At 43.8% G+C, this 21,643-nt stretch overlaps 1 protein-coding gene across 1 annotated transcript in view; it reads left to right on the forward strand.

Annotated features, from left to right (window-relative positions):
* The window catches only part of slit1b (slit homolog 1b (Drosophila)), a 108,288-nt gene extending 96,148 nt beyond the window's left edge, over positions 1-12,140 (forward strand). Inside the window, exons 33-38 of the mRNA XM_030049818.1 lie at positions 821-951; positions 5,280-5,434; positions 6,509-6,720; positions 7,681-7,814; positions 8,779-9,008; positions 11,356-12,140. Coding sequence (XP_029905678.1) covers positions 821-951; positions 5,280-5,434; positions 6,509-6,720; positions 7,681-7,814; positions 8,779-9,008; positions 11,356-11,627 — 1,134 coding nt within the window. The 3' untranslated portion in view covers positions 11,628-12,140. The remainder of the gene's footprint in view (positions 1-820; positions 952-5,279; positions 5,435-6,508; positions 6,721-7,680; positions 7,815-8,778; positions 9,009-11,355) is intronic.
* The last annotated feature ends 9,503 nt before the right edge of the window (positions 12,141-21,643 follow it).

The raw sequence follows: 21,643 nt of genomic DNA on the forward strand, positions 1-21,643 counted from the left end.
AAGAGCCGACAGGGTTAATGAGGGAGACGAGGAAGGTCATTTTGAAGAGGGTGTTCCTCAGCATTAAAAACCAAGAGAGTGTCACCAAATTCAGTAAGGTGATTCTCCAGGTAACCAATCATAACAGGATGTATAAGTCAGTCCAAATCTGTTTTTTTTTTTTTTGGCAAATCCAGATTGTAGATTGTTTAGAAAGTCTGGACAGCAAAAAAAAAAAAAAAAAAAAAAAAAGAAAGAAATTTGATTTTTGCAGATTGGATCCAAACCACATGTATTTATCGGTGTTTGAAGTGAGATCCCAGTCAGATCACATCAGCATGGAGGACAACACAGAGAACAACAGACGCTGAAATAAACTGTCTGCTGGGCTTCACCACCATATGCAGTTACTGACACCTGCATCGTTACCATAGCAACCCATGCAGACAGGTCGGCGTTGTCTGGACACACAAATCCAATCAGATCACCTGCAAATACAGGTGTCAGTCTGTCTTAAAGATCTGATCTGAGAAACCGATTTACCTGCAGTCTGAACAAGGCCTCAGTCAGGCCACTCCCCCCTGCAGTGTGTGTGTGTGTGTGTGTGTGTGTGTGTGTGTGTGTGTGTGTGTGTGTATGTGTCCTCTCCCTCTCACACACACACACACACACACACACGCACACTCCCTCACAGATATCAGCAATTATCTCTGACTCCTCTACTGTGCAGTGAAGGAGCAGTCTGATGTTTTTTTGGGCTGGCTGCTACAGTGTGTGTGTGTGTGTGTGTGTGTGTGTGTGTGTGTGTGTGTGTTTGTGTGTGTGTGTGTGTGTGTTTCAGGTATCGACAGCGGAGGACAACGGCATCCTGCTTTATAACGGAGACAACGAGCCAATCGCTGTGGAGCTCCACCAAGGTCATGTGAGGGTCACCTACGACCCCGGAAACCAGCCCGCTACTGCTATCTACAGGTACACACACACACACACACACACACACACACACACACACACACACACAAACAATTACGTCACTTTAAGTGCAGTAAAAGCTTTGCTCCCGCCCCAAAGTGAATTCTCTGGTGTAACGTTAGTGTGTGAACAGCAGCAGCACAAAAACAAAAAAAAAAAGAAAACGTCCCAGTTCATGACGTATTGTATTCATAACACGAGGGCCGGGTCCTGCCATATCCACAGTCTCACACACACACTCACACACACAGCAGCACACAAAACATACAGCATAACAACGGAGTTCAGAGGCGGCCATCACTGCCAAATTTCTCACTGCCTCCCGACCACGGCGTAATTTTGACGCCGTTTTTTATGGGAATGTGGCGAGGGAGAGGAAGAGTGTTCCACTTTGGCGGTGGAAATGGTGGCAAGGCAAGTTTATTTGTAACACAAGGTCATTCAAAGTGCTTTACAGAGACATTAAAAGCAACAAGACACAATTTAGAACAATAAAAGACATCAAAGCAACAAGACACAATGTCACAAGACGGCAGCAGATGAATACAGTTTCTTTTGCGTCCGAGCACGCACTTTAAAAACGTTTCCTAAGTTAACATTAACCCCATCAGTGTAAGTGACATTTTTCAGTTTTGCAGTTTTAAGATCAGTGACTTTTTTTAGAAAGAGAGGGCGGGAAGAGGAGAATCAAGACAGGTGAAGCAGTCTGGTTATTATCGGCAGGTAAAAGCAATAATTCATGTCACCGACGAGATGTGGTAAATTTGTCAGATCTGAAAGTAACACGACCCAACCAGAAGCCGAGGACGAGGGTCAGAGCGCTTCTCAACATGGGGTCCGGGAACCTCTAGGGGTCATTGAGGGTTTTCCAGAGGGTCTAATTGTACTGGGGAACATTTCAGGGAACATTTCTTAAATAAATATTCTTTAAAATGATACTTGTCTTTCTTTAAATCATATAAATGGAACTGGAAATACATTCCTTATAAATCATGTTTGCTTGAGCCAGTTGAAGCTCATGATCAGGCACCACCAGCACCTCATCCTGAGCCAGGCACGCTGACACACACACACAGTTCACTCACTTGATTAAATAATAATAACAGTGATAATAATATATTTTATTCACAGAGTGCCTCTCATGGTACTTAAAGACGCAACATTAAAACATTAAAACACAACAACACCAGGCGTCTACATACATATTTACTGTGATGATGACATACTGCCCAGCCCCCACTCTCAGTGAGCCACCCCCTTCCTGTTTACCGTCACCATGGCAACGTGAGCCGGCTGAGCTGAGCAGCTCATGTTAACTCAGCTTCATTCATGAATCAACAATGAGCCATAACATTATCAAACAAGTTGACTACATGAAAACAGGTATCAGTATGAACACTTATGATATTATAGATTATAACCAGGTATTTTTGTCCTGTTATGTCACCCAGCTGCTAAAATACAAGGGAAAGACCCAGCAGATAATAATAAAATAAAAATAAATAAATAAATGAGCTGGCTGGCCTTCTGCAGCTGCATTTGCCTTGATCTTTTGTTTGTACAGAAAAAAAAAATACATTTAATCACAAATAGGATAACACATAGACATGTAGAAGCGCTGCCATGATGTAATGTAATATGTGATTTAAACCTGTCAAATGCACAATAAAATACTACTAGCACCAATAATAATAGTAATAATAATACACTTTATTTATATAGCTCCTTTCCAAAACAAGGTTAAGAAGCTGCTTTACAGGGTAAATCAACAAAACCACAGGAGGTGTGCAAGTGTTAAAAACATAAACTAAACTATTAAAACAATGCATTTTAAAAAATGAAAGTAATTATATAAGCACATGCAATCATGTGGGAAGGTTAGGATAAAAGGAAGGCTGGCGGCTAGTGCATTTTAAGAAATAATCTTTAACAGTTTGGGGCCCTGGTGGCAAACGCTCGGCCACCTTTGTGTTTTAATTTGGATTCAGGAACCACAAGCGGAGCAGCGTTTGAGGACCTCAGGACCCATGACGGCACATGGGGGGTTAAAAAATCAGAAATATGCCTCTGGCCCAAACTGTTCCACGCTTTAAAAGTAAAGTCAACTCTAAAAGTAACAGGCAGTGCAAAGATGAGAGGCCGGGTTTAATGTGCTCTGGTTTTCTGGTAACTAAAATCCTGGCGGCTGCATTTTGGATTAAATGAGGAAAGAGACTTTCTGCTGCAGACGAAAGGGAGGAAAGGGAGTTGCAATAATGTAGTCGTGATGAAATAAAAGCATGAATGACTGTTTCAAGGTTTTTGGAAGACAGAAATGGCTTAATTTCAGAAATGTTCCCGAGCTGAAAAAAGCATGTGACTGTGTGACGGATTTGCTGTGACTGTTCAAATTGAGGCTGCTGTCAATTAACACACCGAGGTCTCTGCGCTGCTGAGTAATACGACGCGAGTGGGAGCCCAGTAAGTTTGAAACGTTGGCGTGTTGGAGGAGTCACTGCCAATTAGAAGTGTTTCAGTCGTGTTTGAGTTGAGTTGTAGGACTTTTTGAGCCGTACCCCAGCGGTTACACTTATCTTTTCAAAGGAAATTTCTCATCTGATCAAGGCAGACAGCATCAGACAGCCGGACTCATCCGAACACTCTCCCACATTAGATTTAGCTCACGTCGTGCTGCAGAGGACTCGAACACGGCAGAGTGTGTAACCGCAGCTCTCAGCCCGTGGTTCAGCGGCAGGTTCTCCTCATCAGATCCTGAAAGCGAAGTGTGTGTGTGTGTCTCGCCAGCTGCAGAGCGGCCGAGTCGCCCGCCGGACTCTTGTCTGCCTCTGGGGCCTCTGCCACTTAGCCGGCGGCCTCTCAGCACCGGAGCCCAGCAACGCCTCTCAGACTGCACGGCAGCATATAATTGTGTGTTGTTGCTTAGCGAGAGTCCGGCGGCGTTTAGGAATGTGGACGAATGTCAGTGGAAATGTGGCCATTGTCATTTAATCAAAGCACAGACAGAGCGAGAGGACACTTGAAGCTGAGGAGCCACTTGATCAGGTGTCGAGTGGTTAAATGTTTAGATGGTTCAGTGCTAAGGTGGGAGCTCAGCCAGCCAGCCAGCAGCCTGACGGACAGACACACACACACACACACACACACACTGCCTGTGGTTATTTCTGTGACAAGCAGCCGCAGGGAAGAGAGAAAGAAGGGAAGAGAGAAAGAGAGACAGAGAGGGCTAGGAGAGAGGAGGAGACTGCGATCACAGCGAAGCATCTTACTGAAAAAAACAGAAGACAGTGAGGAGAAACAAAGTTACTAAAGGAAGTTGTTGGACAAGCGAGAGAAAGTGACAAAGAGAGAGAGAAGAGGGAAGAGGTTAGTGAGAAACAAACGTCGGAGTCAGACAGAACATTTCAGGATTTCCAACAGAGACAAGAGCCGAAACTACTGAGGAGACGGAGCTTAAAACAGCCCTGACCGTGGACCCACCCTGAACTCAACCACTGCCAACCAGTGAAAACCAGCATTTACACTGCAGACATTCATCTTCAGTTTGCAGTCTAAAGAAACATTTTGGCCTTCAGATTCCAGCGATCAAAACTGAAATTAGAAATTCTTTCATCGGTTCATGCCTTAAGACAGTATTTTTCTAATATTTAACTTCAGATCAGATGTTCAGATGTTTTCTTCGCACTTACATGTGGCATCAATCATTGAACTTTTACAGCAAAGCCAATTCACGCAGCACAGCAAGCCTTGATGCAGAACAGCGTGTATGGCAAGCCAGACAAAAACAGCTTCCACTCCAGGTCACATAAAATCTGTTTTTTAAATTTCTTTTTGTTGAAAATTGTCAAGCTCTTCTGCATGAAATTCATCATAAACGAGCCGCTGAATCTGATACTTTGTTCATGTCGACATGCTACACAACATTTAGATTTTACTTTGTTCACTGTAGCATCTGTAGAGAGAAATCTACCTAAGAGAAATCTAAATCCTGATTTTTTTTTTTTTCCATCAGCAGCTTGCTATCTTAGCGAAAGCAGTCTTACCAAAAATCAAGTTCTTGTCTTTACACTTACCTGCAGTGCTCATGTGAATAAGAAAATGATGGAAAACTGTAACATTTTAAACCCAAACCTAGAAATCCCACCCAGCCTGGATGATCCACTTCAGATTTCTGTCCTGTCTGAACCCAGAAGTGTCTGTTTCCTAAAACAACATTTATGGTGTCGCTGGGAAGTTGTGCTGTGTGTGATTGTGATTATAAAAAAAAAAAAAAAAAACTTTGAAAAAGACCAAACCTGTTCTTTAAATGTTGGCATCGCGCCTGTGGCCAGCACTGAGACGGTGAACGACGGGCGTTTCCACACCGTGGAGCTGGTGACCTTCAACCGGATGATGAACCTGTCTGTGGACGGGGGGGAGCCCACCACGCTGGACAGCCTGGGCCGCAGCCAGCCGCCCACCGGGGAGGTCCCGCTCTATGTGGGAGGTAAGAGGGGAGGTCCGCCTCGGCCACACTGCAGCCCGTTATAGGGCACTCATTGAAATACTTTGAAATTAAAAAAAAAACAACAACCCTAGACTGTTATTAGTGAACATGACAGGACTTTATTACTTTTATAAAACGTTTTATAAAATTTTCATTTTCCTATAGAAAATCAAAGCCAATGACATTGGTCAAATGCCACAATCATGTTACCTGGGATGTAGAGCGATCTTTGCTGATTGGCTGGGTGAAGACCAAATGATTATTGAACTAACTGAGACAGAGGATGGGCCTGATATGTAAAATTACCAAAAATAGTCGCTTGCCCGATAAAGGGTTAAAAACACCAAGAGTTTGTTGATTTGAGCCGTTGAACCATTGGATACTGTAGATGAGATCCACTCCACGGACTCCTAAGCCATCGTGGGTCTGGGTGCGAGCACTTTTCATGAACTTTTGGATATTTTCTGTGATAGGTATTCATGTGTTTTTATTCTATTATTGTATAATCTGTCAAAATATATATATATATATTATGCTTGGGTAGCAATAAAGAAACCTCAAAGGCAGTATGAGTAGGATTTGTTGCGGTTTGTAAAAACAACCTTCAAAGTTGGCCCTTCCTCCGTGGCTCCCTAGGACGGCGACAGAATGAAACGTTAAACATTTCATTACCATCCTGGGAAAAAAAATATTGGCCCGCCAGCCCCACACCAACACACACTTCTAGTGGGTCACAGCTGATGATCGGGATGAGTAGGGATGATTTTATGAGCCTACACATTGTTTTTTTTTTTGTTTTTTTTTAGGAAAATCCTACTCATTCTGCCTTTAAAATCCATACTAAAATTTCCTAATCTTTCTCTGTTTCCTGTCGTTATTAAAGTTTCAGTTTTAATGCATCACATTGTTCAGGAAACTCCCTGGCATTTGATTAATTAAATGATTAATTGAACAATAATGGATAGATTAATTCCTAGTAAACTGTGTTGTGTCAAGCTTTAAAATACATGTTCTTCCACTTAATCTCTCTCTCTCTCTCCCTCTCTGTCTATTTATCTATCCATCTCTCTGCAGGCATGCCAGAGGAGGTGATGCCCGCCTCCCTGGGTCTCTCCTCGCAGCCCCTCAACATGTCCAGTTTCCACGGCTGCATCAGGAACCTGTACATCAACCACGAGCTGCAGGACTTCACCAGGAGCCACATGAAGCCGGGCGTGGTGCCGGGCTGCCAGGCCTGCCGCAAACTCTACTGCCTGCACGGCCTCTGCCAGCCCAACGCCACGCAGGTACGCACGCGGCACGACAGGTGACCGACGAAACAAAAACAAAAAAACCCACACGCCAAGGTGCAAACAGCATTCAGAGATTTTTTAAAATGCATCTTTACTCTGCTGGAATGGCAAATTAATCCTAGTTCTCGTCTTTGATATGTTATACTGCTGCTGACGGCTGCACCAACCCAGATTCCACACAGAACCCTTTACATTTCACTTTCACCTCATTTAATCGACAGTAATCTCAACAGCAAGACATCTCCTTTTGTTCCTTGGATGTATAATGCATTAAGGATCATCAGCACTGTTTTGTTTTGTTTTGTTTTTTCCCTCTTAATTTCTATCACATGCCAAGGGAAGCGAAACATGACACTGTCAATACATTTTTAAAGAGGGCTTTCAAATCCCTTTGTATGTTCTTGTTCAAAAAGGGAATATTCTCATTTCAAAAAAGCAAATAAAACATTTCTGGTGAGTCTTTATTAACTAACTGGTTAACTAGCTCCTCCCTGTTGTGAAAATGTGATTTTATTATTATATTATTATTATTACATTATTATATATTATTATAATTTTCCATTTGCCTACTTAACAATGAATTCACTGAATAATTTACTAAACAAATAATGAATAATTTATGATTTTTTTTTTTTTTTTTTTTTTTATCAAAATCCCATTATTACTTTTTCCTTGAAAACAGCTCCTTCTTCTTTGGTGGTTCAGTGGAAGAACTAGAGGCGTGAACAAAATTTCATCCAATAAAAATAGGAACATTTTGAATAATTACACCCCTCCCATCAAATAAAACTGCCCCTCTCTTCCTCTCAAACTGATCACCCGCTGGTTTCCCACATTAAGCTCCACCCCGACATCCTGCTTCAAACAGAGTCACATCAGACTGAGGAAACTCTCAGCGCGGCGTTTTCTCTGTGACTTTAAGTGCTGACAGTTTTCACGTGCGCTCACCTGCAGGGGCCCCAGTGTCACTGCCAGCCCGGCTGGACGGGACAGCACTGTGACCAGCCGGCGGCGGCGGGCCTGAGCGGAGCGGCGGCAGCGGATGTGGTCACCATGGCGACGGAGGCCAACCCCTGCCAAGGCAACAAGTGAGTGTGTTGCGCCGCTGTGTCTGACGACGTCTGGTGTGACCTTGTGCTGTGCGTTGAAATGTCAGTGTGCACGTTTCCAGAGACATTTCTACCTGGTTTTGATTTGAATTGATTTGATTTTGCACTGAAAGAAACAAACTTAAGCGACAAGCAAGACCTGCGTGACACCACCGGTGATGCAGTGTATTTCACAACACACACGACTGCCTAACCAAAGACACACACACACACACACACACAGCTCTAAAACCAAAAATGGTGGTAATAAAAATCATCATTCACTCATGAGTTTATGAGTCCAGACATAAGCAACCTCACACTCCAGAATATAGCTGATCAACTGTCCTGTCGAGTGTTGATCTGTTCCTGTCAAAGAGCTTTGATTTGCAGCCTCTGGTCTTCCTTGCTGATACAGTTTGTGCATCGCTGGCATGTTTTTTTTTTTTATGATTTATGATTTAAATAATTGCTTCGGCAAGCTAATCTTTAACTTCTGAGCAGTCATGGGACTTTGGAAAACTCAATTCCAGACAGGTAAAACTCCGATTTGAGTATGAGATTAGAGTCACAGAATATCGGGGAAGCTGGTCCGCCCCAGTTAAAAAAAATAAAAGGCAGGGTGTTTTACCTTTGACAGGCAGGGGGAGCTGTGTGTCGTCTCTCTGGAACTCTGTCCAGCTGCCGTGCTGCTTGTTAAACTTACATGTAAAAGTAGAGTTCGTCAGTCCTCTTTTAAACCTGACATATGCTGGCATTCAAGTTACTATGCCTTTGAATTTTTTTGTAAAATAAATACATCAAAGTTCAAGTCCTTTTTCATGTGCTCTTTCCATTGTTTGGCCCCCAGCTCTCTAAGTCCTGCTGAGTCTCTTCAACTCGTGCCTTCGCCTCCCTCACTCAGTTTTTTCTTTTCTTTCATTTTTGCTCTTTCAACTCTCTCGTCTGATCTCGTTCTCTCCAGGTGTGTGAAAGGTGTGTGTGTGGGGCTGGATGCACAGTCGTACCGCTGCGACTGTGACCAGGGGTACCGCGGTGCCCTGTGTAACCTGCAGGGGGAGCCGGCGGCGGCGGCGGCAGCGACGGCGGGGGTGTGCAGGGGGCGGCAGTGCCAGCACGGCCAGTGCCAGCAGACGGAGGACGGGGAGCGCTGCGTGTGTGACCACGGCTACAGCGGAGAGAGCTGCGACAGAGGTGAGGGAGAGACGAGGCCCCCTGCTGGCCACGGAGGGAACGCTGTGCACATTTACATCCATGTAACATTTCCAGGGCATGCTCACACCTGGCACCAAACACCGGCACCGAGGTGTTGAAGCCATGTGGACGGACCTCACAGTGCAGTTCTCCCTGATGGCCAGCAGATGGCCTCTAGCCTAGATAGATAGATAGATAGATAGATATACTTTATTGATCCCAACCAGGGAAATTCTGGTGTTCCAGCAGCAACAGTAGAAACATATAATAAAGTTAAATAAAATAAAATAAAGGCTAAATATATACAATAAAGACTATAAAGACTAAAAACTAAAAATATACATGAATGAATATGAAAATGAAATATACAGATGGAATTAAGTATATACATGATTGCATAGATAAGGAGAGTTAGTATGAAGCCACGAAACCAAGAACCAAGTGGCAGAACCCGACACCTGGTACTGGGATTCAGGAACTAACCGACTTGATTCGACCTCTTAAGGAATCACCACTTCCCCTCCAGTCTGAAAAACAGTGTGAATGTATATTAACCTAGGATGTAATATATAGATAATAAATAATAATAAACAGTTAAGGTGCTAGCCTGGCTGCACAGTAGAGTCCAAATGCATGGACGTCAATGGGAAAACACTTCTCTTTGCATTTAGTATCTCAACACTTATGAGGTTATGGCCTCATTAACTAGCTCCACGTCTTCTCAAATGTTCCTTCATGTTCATTTTGAAAGTTAGGGTTCCACTTAGAGCAGCATCCATGTGCCTGCAGGGCCGACAGTCTGCAGGTTTTCATTCCAGCCAAAAACTACACCAGGTGATTTCGCTGCTCAGTTCCTGCTCTCTGCTTGAAGGTGAGGTAATCAGTAAGAAAAGAGAGAGCAATAGTTTTTTTTTTTTGTTTTGTTTTGTTTTGTTTTGTTTTTTGTGTCTGGAGCCTGGTGGAGCTGATCTGCTGCATCGCACTGCACAGGTCAAACCAGAGCCTCTCAATATGCACATTTAAATATCAGCCAGCTTCATTTGTGACTGTAAATGAGCCTGAGCTGCTTCGCCTGAGAGACAAGCTTTCATCTGTCTCTCTGGCCAGATGTTGACAGGCTTTGTTTTGTTTATCTGACAGGGATGATGTCATTTAACAGAGTTAAAGTACAAACCATGAAACTTATGTGCTGCACATTTAATTTATAGATATTCATAGCTGTTGCTAATTTCCAGCTCAATCCTAGTTAGGCTTTAACATGCACAATATAGACAAATTAAAGTCATAATGCACTGTAATAAAGAAATTGAGACATTAAAATGCATATAAAAATACATGATTACAGTTAATAAATCCTTTAATAGAAAAATCACGAGTTAAAAAGGTGAGTACAGCTCTGATTAGGTTTCAGCAAGTACCTTATCCTTGTAGTCAAGGATTTTATATCTTAATTTTGTTTTAATGCAGTTGGTAACAGGTTGACAGCCCTTTGTGGACACAGACGTTTGTCCACATTTATTTCTGCGATGTGTGACTCTCTGTGATCCTGGTCATGTCGACTGATTTATCTGCATAGGAGCCTTTGGAACAGACTGGTGATACATCTGAAAACTAATCTGAAAGCAAAGGCAGCGGCAAGTTTGTTTGAATAGCGCGTTTCATACACAACGGCAGTTCAAGGCACTTCCCGTGAGTCATAAACGGACATTTAAAAGCATAGAGAAAAAGAAAAAGAATGAAAAAAAAAAAATATATGCAACAAAAAAATAAATAAATAAAATTGAAAAGTAAAAAATAAAAATAAGAAAGTAAAAAGTACATGGGATAATATAAAGTCAAAGTGCAAATAAGAACTCAGTCTAATTGAAAGTACGGAATAATCCATAACCTGAAATTCAGCGATAAATGGTTTGCATCACAGAACATAAAAGTCTTCATTTAAAGGTAGTTTAGGTTATAACGCTGCCTCACCAGGTTCTGTTTTGACTCTGGGAACAGATACCTGATGCTTCTTGAGGGTTTTTGGGCCCTAAACCGTCCAGTGATTTAAAAACAAGCAGCGATATTTTAAAACTAATCCTGTGCCTCCCTGGAAGCCGGAGTAGGGATCTGAGAAAGGCGGTGATGTGTTCAGCTTTCAGTTTTATTTAGGACTCTGGCAGCTGCATTGTGGATGAGCTGAAATTAGAAAAGAGAGTAAATATAATATAAAATATGACACACCAGGAAGGGGAGGAGAAAAATCGAATGCAGAAACGACGGAGAACAAAATCCGAGCGTGCATGTTTTTTGGGGTGAGGCTGTCGCTGCGTGTCCTTCCAGTCACGGCGCTCTCTCTCCCCCCCAGAGTCTCCGTGTCAAGGCGAGGTGGTGAGGGATTTCCACCGGCTGCAGCGCGGCACCGCCCGCTGCCAGACCTCCAAGCCTTTCTCCTGGGTTGAGTGCCAGGGCCGGTGCCAGGCGGGGGGGGAGCCGGGCGCCGCCGCCACCGCCGCGGGGCCGTGCTGCGCCCCGCTGAGGGTGCGGCGCAGGCGGCTGACCTTCGAATGCGACGACGGAACGTCTTTCACGCAGGACGTCGAGAAGCCTGTGGAATGTGGCTGCAAGGAGTGTGTGTAGTACTGTGGATGTGATGCACACGCGCACACACACACACACACACATGCACATAAACACACACACACACGCATGCACATGCATACACACAGACACAAACCCACATACGTCAAGCAAGGAAGGTACATGCACTGTAAGGAAAATATATCACTGAGACATTTTGTGTGTGTGTGTGTGTGTGTGTGTGTGTCCTCAACACACAGCCACAGTTTTGTAAAATAGGACAGTTCTTCCCTCTCAAGACATGAAAGCAACCAGTCAACCTCATCGTCATCTTCCTCTTCATCACCCGCCGCGGGGAAACTGCGCTCTAACTACCTACCGATCTCCAGCTCATTATTAACGCCCTTGTGTTGAAATGCCTCTAAACTTCCTGTGTGTGTTTTTTTGATGTGCGGCTGGTAAGTGCTGCTTCAGCCGCTCTTACCTTTCTAACATTTCCTCACAGCCACGGCGGCGAGTGTCGACTCCATCGGCACGATAAATAAAGGTACTAATTAAATAAAGGTACTAATTAACCCCGGGGCTTCATTTCAAAGAATAAAAAGGTTTCAGCCTGAAATTTGACTGTGTCGATAGGTGTCACAATTCATTTCAGAGGAAGCATTTATGGGTAATGAAAAGTGTCAAACCCGCACGCTGGGTCCAGACGTGATTTGCAAGTATTTCCGAATAGCAGCGCCGAGGTCTAATCAGTTTGAGAAAAGTCAACAGCGTGTGAAATGAAACTAAACTTTTCTTGCTGCAGGCAGGACTTCTGGGTCAAGGCCTCCTTCTCAGCAAGCAGTGACACTAATGAGGGTTTCACCACACTGTGTAGTTTGCTCGTTTAGCCTCCGAGTGAAGTCTGTCAGCGACCACACGTGAGAGGCAGAGGTAAACAGCCTTAAACGAGCACGGCTGACTTTATTAAATGATGTTACAAAGACTGGCGAAGGCGGAATCCGAGTATATATATATTTTTTTTTTTCTCATGAACGAGGCTGCCGGCCGAGCACGTAAAGCCAAACCGGTCGCCGCGGAGCCGCTGGCAGCCTGCTGGGTGGCACGCGGTTCTGTGAAATGAGCGCTGAAACCTAGAAGACACAGATAATGCGAGGACTGTGTTCCTCCACCACAAAAGGTTAACGTGACAGCGGCACAAAATTGTCAACAGCGTTATTTCCACATGGTTGTAATTGCAGAGTGTTGGCCAGCAGGTTCTTTTAGGCAAGTGAAACGAGTTTGAGGTTGAGCCGACCCGGGCCGTACATCAGCCAAGTACATTTGATCTTTTGTCCGTCACTGTTTGGGCCTTTCGTCCGCACTAAGCCAGCGTTCTTGCTCTCCAAATCTGAAAACACCGGCTCGGCGTTGAAGCGTCGATGGAGGAACTGGAGCTTTTGGAAAAACGCTGATATAGGAATGTCACTTGAGGTTAACTCTGAGCGGCCATGCGTGTAGACCCGCACGTTCTTTACAGGTGCACTGCAAAAACGCAAAATCTTACCAAGATTATTTGTCTTATCTTTTCAAGTGAAAATTCACTTGAAACAGGTGAAAATTTGCTTGTTTCATTGGCAAAATTTGCCAGTGGAAAAAGTGAAAATTCACTTGAAATAAGTGAAAATTAGCTAGAAACAAGAAACAAATTTTGCCAATGAAACAAGCAAATTTTCACTTATTTCAAGCAAATTTTCACTTGAAACAAGAGACAGTTGTCTATAAACAAGTTACTTCTGAGATGATCATGTCTTATTTTAAGTTTAATGAGATATTTTGACTAGGAATAAGCCATTTTGACTTGAAATAAGACAAATAAGCTTGTTAAGATTTTGAGTTTTTGCAGTGTGTTTTTGATGTCATTTCAATAGACGGCAGACGTTTGTAGAACATCTGGAAACCCTCTGAAAAAACACCCAAACTTTTATCCAGCTTAGTGTGGACACGACCGTAGACATTCTGGTTAAAATGAGGAAAAAATGGTGGAGATGGGAGAAATTCCTCCTCCCAATTGGAAACTTTTCCATGATTTGAATCTGACTCATCAGAGTAGAATCTAAACGTCCTCACCTGTGCTTTGCTTTTCACCCGTGTCAAACTACTCGTCCGTGGAATCGTAGTGTTAACTCGCTGGACAGAGCATCTTAGTGAGCATTAAACTTTGCGAGACCGCGTGGGAACGTGCAGCACGACAACAAAAACACATCCAGCGGGTTAAGACTTAAGACTTCAGGACGAGCTGCCGTCTGTCAACATGAATTGAAAGCACATGAACCTCCTGTCCGTAAATCCAGGTCGGATGTGGAAATGTTCTTGCAGGCTCTGATGATCTCCCACTCGGCGCCACAAACGGCCAAAGCGTCTCAACACTCGGCAACATGGCGGGAAACGCACCGATATCCGCGGCCCAGTGTGGCAGAAATTAAAATAATCTGATGTATTGACACCACTTAGGAAGAATGAGGAAGAAGGTGCCCCTCCAGTGATTTCATGAGTTTTCAAAACCCTTCCTGAAACAGTTCATCAAATCAATTAACCAATCACAGCGAGTCTCACATCACAGCGGGTTAATCCCGGCCCCGGCTGGCTGTAATTTGTTGATAATCCCTTTTTACCAGGTAAACCAGTGATTTACTTGCATCTCTGCATGGGCTGTGGTTAGGCCTGAATCACACCTGCAGAGCATCAATGATGACGCTCGCGCCGGGGATTTCCTGCGACTTCTGCTCATGCAAGCAGCGTTTTTAACCCGAGGCCAAGGCTTTATTAAGCTGTGTGTAGGCGGTGTGTAATAACATTATTTTCCATTTTACTGACATTTGTTTCCATAATTAACCAAGAAAGCCCCTGTTAATTTGGTGATGTGTCAAGACAATGGAGATAAATAAGTTTAGCAGGATACACTTTGCAATGCAGCGTACGGTGTGTTTTCTTGTGCTTTTGTTGTGTTTTTTTGTGGGGGGTTCTTTGCGGCACATGACAGAGGAAACAGATTCCACATGGGAAAAATTAAAAGCTTCACACCTACGAGCCACCGGCGCTGTCCATCGCGGTTCGAAAGATGTCTGAACGAACTCGTCCATTAACGGGAAAGATAGAATGAAAGTCGTCCGTGTCAGCCGAGCTTCTTGCCTGTAGCGGCCTTCAAGGAAAGTGTAAATGTTTTGGACGAATTAGGCTTTTTCTGACTTCCCCAGCCTGAAACCAGATGTTTGATACCATTTTCACCTCTGTGCGCCCAGTGGTTTGGCTCCTAGGGTAGCATTTTGTGTTAGCTTAGCATAAAGACTTGAAATCTATGGGAGTTGTTAGCGTAGCTCTGTCAAATAGAAACAAATAAACCCTACAGCAACTCTGAGGCTGTCTTATTTACACAATGGATCATGTATTTGAAATGCATATCTTTTTTTCACCTTTTTTTCTTTTTTTAATGAGAGTCATTTTGGGGAAAGTTAGACGGTGGAACTGTAACCACTTAAAACATCTATCCTTCTGTCTTTCGCTGCAATCAGCGAATTGCTGAAAGTAGAGGAAGATCCACCACAAATGAACTTCTCCTAAAACCACTCTGTCTTTAAATCCCTTGTATTTCAAATCTACATGATCCACTGTGTAAATAAGACCGCTTCAGAGTTGTTTTTTTACACTTTGATGGAGCTAGGCTAACGACTCCCATAGACGTCAAGTCTTTAGGCTAAGCTAACATGAAATGCTACCCATACTGAACCAAACCACTGGACGCACAGAGGAGAAAATGGTATCAAACATTTTGTCTCAGTGTGGAGAATTCAGAATAATTTTGTTTTTTTTACTCAAAATGTCGGCGCATTCCTTTAAGAAAGTTTTGAAAATGGCTGAAATCACTGGAGGGTGGCGTTACTCTCCTCTGTTTCTGTTTCCGTTTGGCTTAACTCTCACAGATGAGACTGATTTTGGATGTGAGCGTGTTCGAGGTGAGGTCACGCCGCTCTTCTGTCAGGGCGACGCTGCAGAGGTCAGAGGTGAACGCTGCTCGCCGGGTGGAGAGGCCGGGCGTCTGCGGCGTCCCGCTGCAAGACGCCGCCGCTCACGCCCAATAACGAGCCTCGTTATGTGACGACTCGATGCGTTTTCGTGCCCCGCCCCCTCCAGTCAGTCAGTCAGAGGAGCCGGTAAACACCCAGCCCAGCCCGTCGTCATGCCAACAGCAAGCCAAACAAACACCACACGGAAAATGTAGCTTTTTATATATTACATCTTATTTATATTGACGTGAAACTAAAGTAAAGGTGCATAATACGAAATCTTAACATGTTTTTGTTTGCGTTGTTGTTGTTTTCTTTAGAGTCTGACTTTTTTTTTTTTTTTTCCTAATGGCCAATTGTGTTATGGATGAGAAGTGAACTAATGTAGCTTTTATTATCATCATTATCATCATTATCATTATTATTATTATTGCAATACAAGTACACACAGTAACAGCCTAACAGATTGTAATATATATATTATAGCGTTATAATGCATTTCATTTTGACATAGTATTTTTATATGTTGAAATGAGGAGGATGTGTGAGTGCCCCCCCTATGGGAGACATTGTGTCACTGTATCAGATCTGTAGACTGTAGCGTTTTTTGTTTGTTTGTTTGTTTGTTTTTGTCTATGCTGCCTGGGCTTCAGTTCCCAACATGTTTTTTTTTTTTTTTTTTCAAACCAACGTAGCATCATTAATTGAAATTGAATTGAAAAAAAAAAGAAACTGTGATAATGTTTCGGTACATGTTGTCTCACCTTAAAAAAGTGCAGTTTGCCGCAGATGATACGTAGTGCTATTTTTTTTCTTATTTATTTCAATAAAGAGCTGTTTCTTGTGTTTTGTTTTGTTTTCTCTTTTTTTCTCTCTCCCTCTCTCCCTCTCTCTCTCTCTCTCTCTCTCTCTCTCTCTCTCTCGCTCTTCAACCTTGACACTGGCTCTTGTTTCCTTGTTGTCGTTGCGTTGACCTTTGGCCTCGTTGTGTCACGGCTGCCCCCCCCCACCCCCCACCCGCTGAGTCTATAGGCAGTGACAGCTATGAGATGCAGAGAGAGAGACAGACAGGGAGAGAGAGAGAGAGAGACAGGGAGAGAGAGAGAGAGCAAAGAGGGGGATGGAGAATGACAACAAGCCGGGGAGAAAATGGAGGAGAGAGGCAGCAGAGGAGGAGGAGGAGGAGGCCGGCTTGAAAGAGAAAAGGATGGAGGGCAGGAGATGAAAGAGTGAAGCTGGTCAGGATGGAGAGAGGACAACAAGAGAAAGAGAGAGAGAGAGGAAGAGAGAAAGAGAGAGAGAGTCGGTGCTCGTGTCCCGCTGGGAGGCGAGGGGTGAGGCCTCTGAGAGTTGAGGCCGTTTAATGAAACAGTGATTTATGCGTCCCCTCGTAACCATAAAACATAATATATACCCCCATAGGCTTTGACAGAGTCCCTCCCCCCCCAGCCACACACACACACACACACACAGTGAAACACACACACACACACACACACAGTGAAACACACACCCACGCCCTTCTAGTCTGCTCTCTAGTGAAAGCGGCTGCATCTTTCACCCCCCCCTCCCCACCTCTGCAACCCATCCAGCAGCTTCCCAGCCCCCTCAACCTTTCCTTTACCCCTTCCCCCTCTCCCTCTCTCTCTCTCTCTCTCCCTCTCTCTCTCTCTCCCTCCTCTCTCTCTCTCTCTGCGTCTGTAAAGGAGGATAAAATCATAGCAGCATAGCACCTCCCCAACCCCCAATTCCAATAAAGCCGTTCTCCACATCTTCTCACAGTGAGGATCCACACACAAAGAACAAAAACACACACACTCACACACACACACACACACACAGAGAGACATCAGTGATCCCTCAACTTACACGGACGGCGGCGGGTTCATTAAATGGAAACATGCATCACACGGCGGAGCGTGTTCGTCTCCAAATTGGCTACATCACATCGGCTCCGGCACAAACAAATCATCACCTGCGACGTTTCACTCGACGGACGCCGAGACGCACACAGGAAGTGGCGTGCGGCGCCGTTACCTCATCACACGATAAGTAACATGCAGGGGCGCCGTATATGGGGGAAAAGTTAGGACAATGCCAAGGGCCCTCGCCTGACAGGGGCCCAAAAAATAGGTAAAAACTAATATAAAATTATTAAACCATCATCATGTAAATATATAAATCATGTAAATATATATTTTTTTTTTCATGGGGCCCAAAATTCCTGGCAGCGCCCATGAGCTGAACTTAAAGAGGGAAAAAAAAAAACTTTATTGATCCCCGAGGGGAAACTGGGTCAGCGATAAGAGACAAACAACGAACGAAGACACTGGATTTTACTGTAAATATGAAAAAAATAACAATTATGATGTAAATAAACCGCCTCTCCTCTTGGTATGTTAAGGGTTAATCAATCACAAAGAATTTGGTCGATTAATGTTGATAATTGGCTAATTGATTGCTGATTTACTGTGTAGCCTTATAGCTACTTGTACCTGTATTCTTCCATCTCTGGTTGCATTGATTCATTAAAAGCGAGGTTACAGCAGACCAGCACCATTTGCCTCCTTCAAACAAATTGCTCTCTTGTGTGGTAAATGTCCATCCTTTTCTCAAAAGTAAAAAAAAAAAAAAAAAAAAAAAACCTTGATAGAGGAAAAATAATTCGGTCCTTGCATTCATTCATTCATTCATGAGCACGAGTGTATTCATTTTTAAACAGATAAAGGATTAGTCGATCATTAATGCCTCTCACGGATCCTGAAGAGAAAATGTAAGAACATATAAACATGTTGCTTCTGACACAGCCAGCTGGAGGATGAAGCACATTTTTATCCTTTTTAACCTTTTCCAACCGTCTGTTATTGTTATTATTATCATTATTAATGGTAGTGACAGTAGTAGTAGTCGTGGTGTTGCTATTATTTATTCCCACTAGCAGTGTAACGGCTCAATAAACCCTCGATTTGGTTTGTTTTGCAATTTTTGGGTCATAATTCCCGTTTCAGTTCAGTGACCATTTCCAATCCTCTCTGTATTTTGTCTTAGTTGCAAAATAACTTCTTTTTTTTTTTTCGTTTAGAGATTTGGGATAACATGTGTCAATGAATTTTCTCTCAAAGGCAAAAGTCTATTTCATTTCATTTAAAATAAACATTAAAAAACACTCTCGGTATATTCATGAAGTCATAGCTCAGTGTGTGTCTGTGTGGCTCTCATACAGCGTGTGTGTGAGTGTGTGTGTGTGTGTGTACCATTTGTTTCGAAAGCTAAAAGTCACCATGTTCATTTTTTTTGTTGTTTGTTTGTTTGTTTGTTTGTTTGTTTGTTTGTTTCATCCGGAAGCCGCCACCGACGTTTGACTATAAAAAAAAAAAAAAGAAAAAGAAAAAAAAGAATACGCCAGCCGACACCAGCAGGGGGCAGTAGGTTGAAAACACCTGCAGGGAAGGTGTAGAGCCTGCACACACACACACACACACACACACACACACACACACACACACACACACATATATATATCCAGTGATCTGACAATCCAGCTGTCAGTTTTATCCCCCGCTAATACAGAGGGATTCACTCTGACTGAGAACGGAGGGACGCTGCTTTCTCCTCCTCCTCTCCTCTGGTTTCTCCTCCTTCCTCTCCTCTGCTTTCTCCTCCTCCTCTCCTCCTCAACTTTGTTCCTCCGCTGTCACTCTGTCCTCTGCTATATTATCCCCTCCCTCTCTCCTCTCTCTCCTGCTTTCTTCTTTGCGGCCTTCGTCGGTTTCTCCCTCCTCCTCCTCCTCCGCTGTCCTTGCGCTCTTCCACTCTCATTTCCTCTCTTCATCTCTCACATCCCTCCCTCCCTCCTCCTCCTCCTCCTCCTCCTCTTCCCTCCTCATGAGCGAGCGTCTTTGTTCACTTTTCTCCACCACACCACATTCCTCTCCTTCTCCTCCTCCTCCTCCTTTGTCTCTTTTTTCTCCTCCATTTTCCCTTTCCTCACCTCCTCTTTTTCCACTCCTCTCCCATTTCTCTCTCTCCTGCTCTCCTTTATTCCTTTCCTTTCTCCTCCTCTCTGCTTTTATCCCATTTTCCTCTCCCCTATCCATTTCCCCTCCTCTTTTCTCCTCATTTCCTCCCCCTTTGCTTTATTGCTCCTCTTCTTCTTTGTTCTCCCTCCCGTCTTCCTCTGCAACTTTCTCTCGTCGCACCCTCTTCTTTGTTCATTTCTCTCCTCCTTTCTTCTGTCACCTTCTCCTCTTTGTTCATCTCCCTCCTCCTCCTCCTCCTGCTCCTCCTCCTCCTGTCCTGTGCTGTACAGCAGATGTCCTTTTATTGATATGATCATGGTTAGTGGTCTCCAGGTGCTCATTGGATCCAGCGTGCAACCTCCAGCCAGTGGCCTGACACACACACACACACACACACACTCATTCTCTCTCTCACACACACACACACACACCCCGCGGCTATTTCTGGGATAAGCAGCAAGAGAAGAGGGAAGGAAAGAGGGAGAGAGGGAGGAGGAGAAGATTGGGATCACGGTGAACATTCTGTCAGGAAAAAAAAAATAGAAAAGGTGAGGAGAAGGAGGCAAAAAAAAGAAAGGTGGAGGAATGGAGGGATGTTAAAGGAGGTTGGGGGATGAGAGAGAGAGAGATAAAGGAAGAGAGAGAGAAGAAGAAGAAGAGAAAGAAGGGGGGAAGGGGGCTCGGCATGTGAGAGAACGCCGGAGGCAACCTGAATATTTCAAGCAGTTGCCAAAAGAAGAAGTCGAAACTACCCAAGGTGACCTGGGAGGAGTTCCTGTTCCTGTTCCTCACAAAAAAAGAGAAGAAAAAAAAAAAAAGGAAAAAAGAAAAAAATTCCCCCTATAGAACAGATTTTCCATCGTTTTCAATTAGGTCTGACCTCGTTGAATGTTTGCTCCCTTTTCAGAGTCGGATTGAATTGATGTGATTGTGCCGCGCCGCTTTCACGTCGCTCCGCGGATGCTCGCTTATTTTTTATTATTATTTTATTTTTTTATTTTTTTTTGTGCGTGTCACGGTCGCTCGGCGGGAAAGAAGAAGAACGAGGATCCGGACGTCCTTTCAGCCGCCGGTTGAGCCGCCCTCCTCAGCCTCCCACGCTCGCTTTGACCTCCCCCGTCCGTCCACCGTCCTCAGCCTCGAAGTGTCACGAGGGGCTTTGAAAAGTGAAAGTTTCCTTTAAAAATGTTTCTGCCGGTCGCTTCACGCCCCGATCCCTTCTTCGCTGCTTTCACGTCGCCTCGCCGCGTTCGAGGGGTGAAGGTCCAGACCCAAGACAAAGAAAAGAAAAGAAAAGAAAAGAAATCGTTTAAAAGTGAGCGTGTGGATGTTTTTCCTTTTGATGTGCAGCTCGTCTGGTTTTCCAAAGTGCAGATCAAACAGAAAAGTCAGGAACTTGATTCATTTTGGTGAATTTTCGGAGACGTTCCATGTCACTGGGCTTCGACACCGAGGGGAAGAGACTAAATATTAAAAAAAAAAAAAAAAAAAAACTGGACTAAACTAGAAAATTATCTGAAGCAAACGACGCTGTGGACGTACCGATGACGGAAAATGTACAATGTGATGTTCTTCATCCTCTGTTCATCAAAAACACAGAGTGCTGGGCTGCGTTTTCCCCCCAAGAGCTCTTGATTGATTATGGATTCTTTTATCTATTTAATTATTTAATTATTTATTTATTTTTTGAAAGGACCGTTGTTCTGAAGTCTTGCCTTGAGGAAATTTCTCACCAGCAGCAGCAGGCCTGGAAATCAAGAGAGAGCAAACCAGTATAACCACCAGTATGAACAAAAATACAAAGATATTTTCATTAAAACAAATAATAATAATTTATAATTTAACCCATAAAAGAAATATTAAAACAGTGCATCAAATGAACACAACAAGACGTATTTAGTTAGAGCTAGAATTATAGAAGCTCCTGGCTAAATCTCTCTCCCACACACACACACACACACACATACATGCAACCGGAACTGGAACATCAGCAAAAAAAAACGTGCAGAAAAAT

Source organism: Myripristis murdjan, chromosome 1, assembly GCF_902150065.1.
Source record: "Myripristis murdjan chromosome 1, fMyrMur1.1, whole genome shotgun sequence".
NCBI classification, from domain to species: domain Eukaryota; kingdom Metazoa; phylum Chordata; class Actinopteri; order Holocentriformes; family Holocentridae; genus Myripristis; species Myripristis murdjan.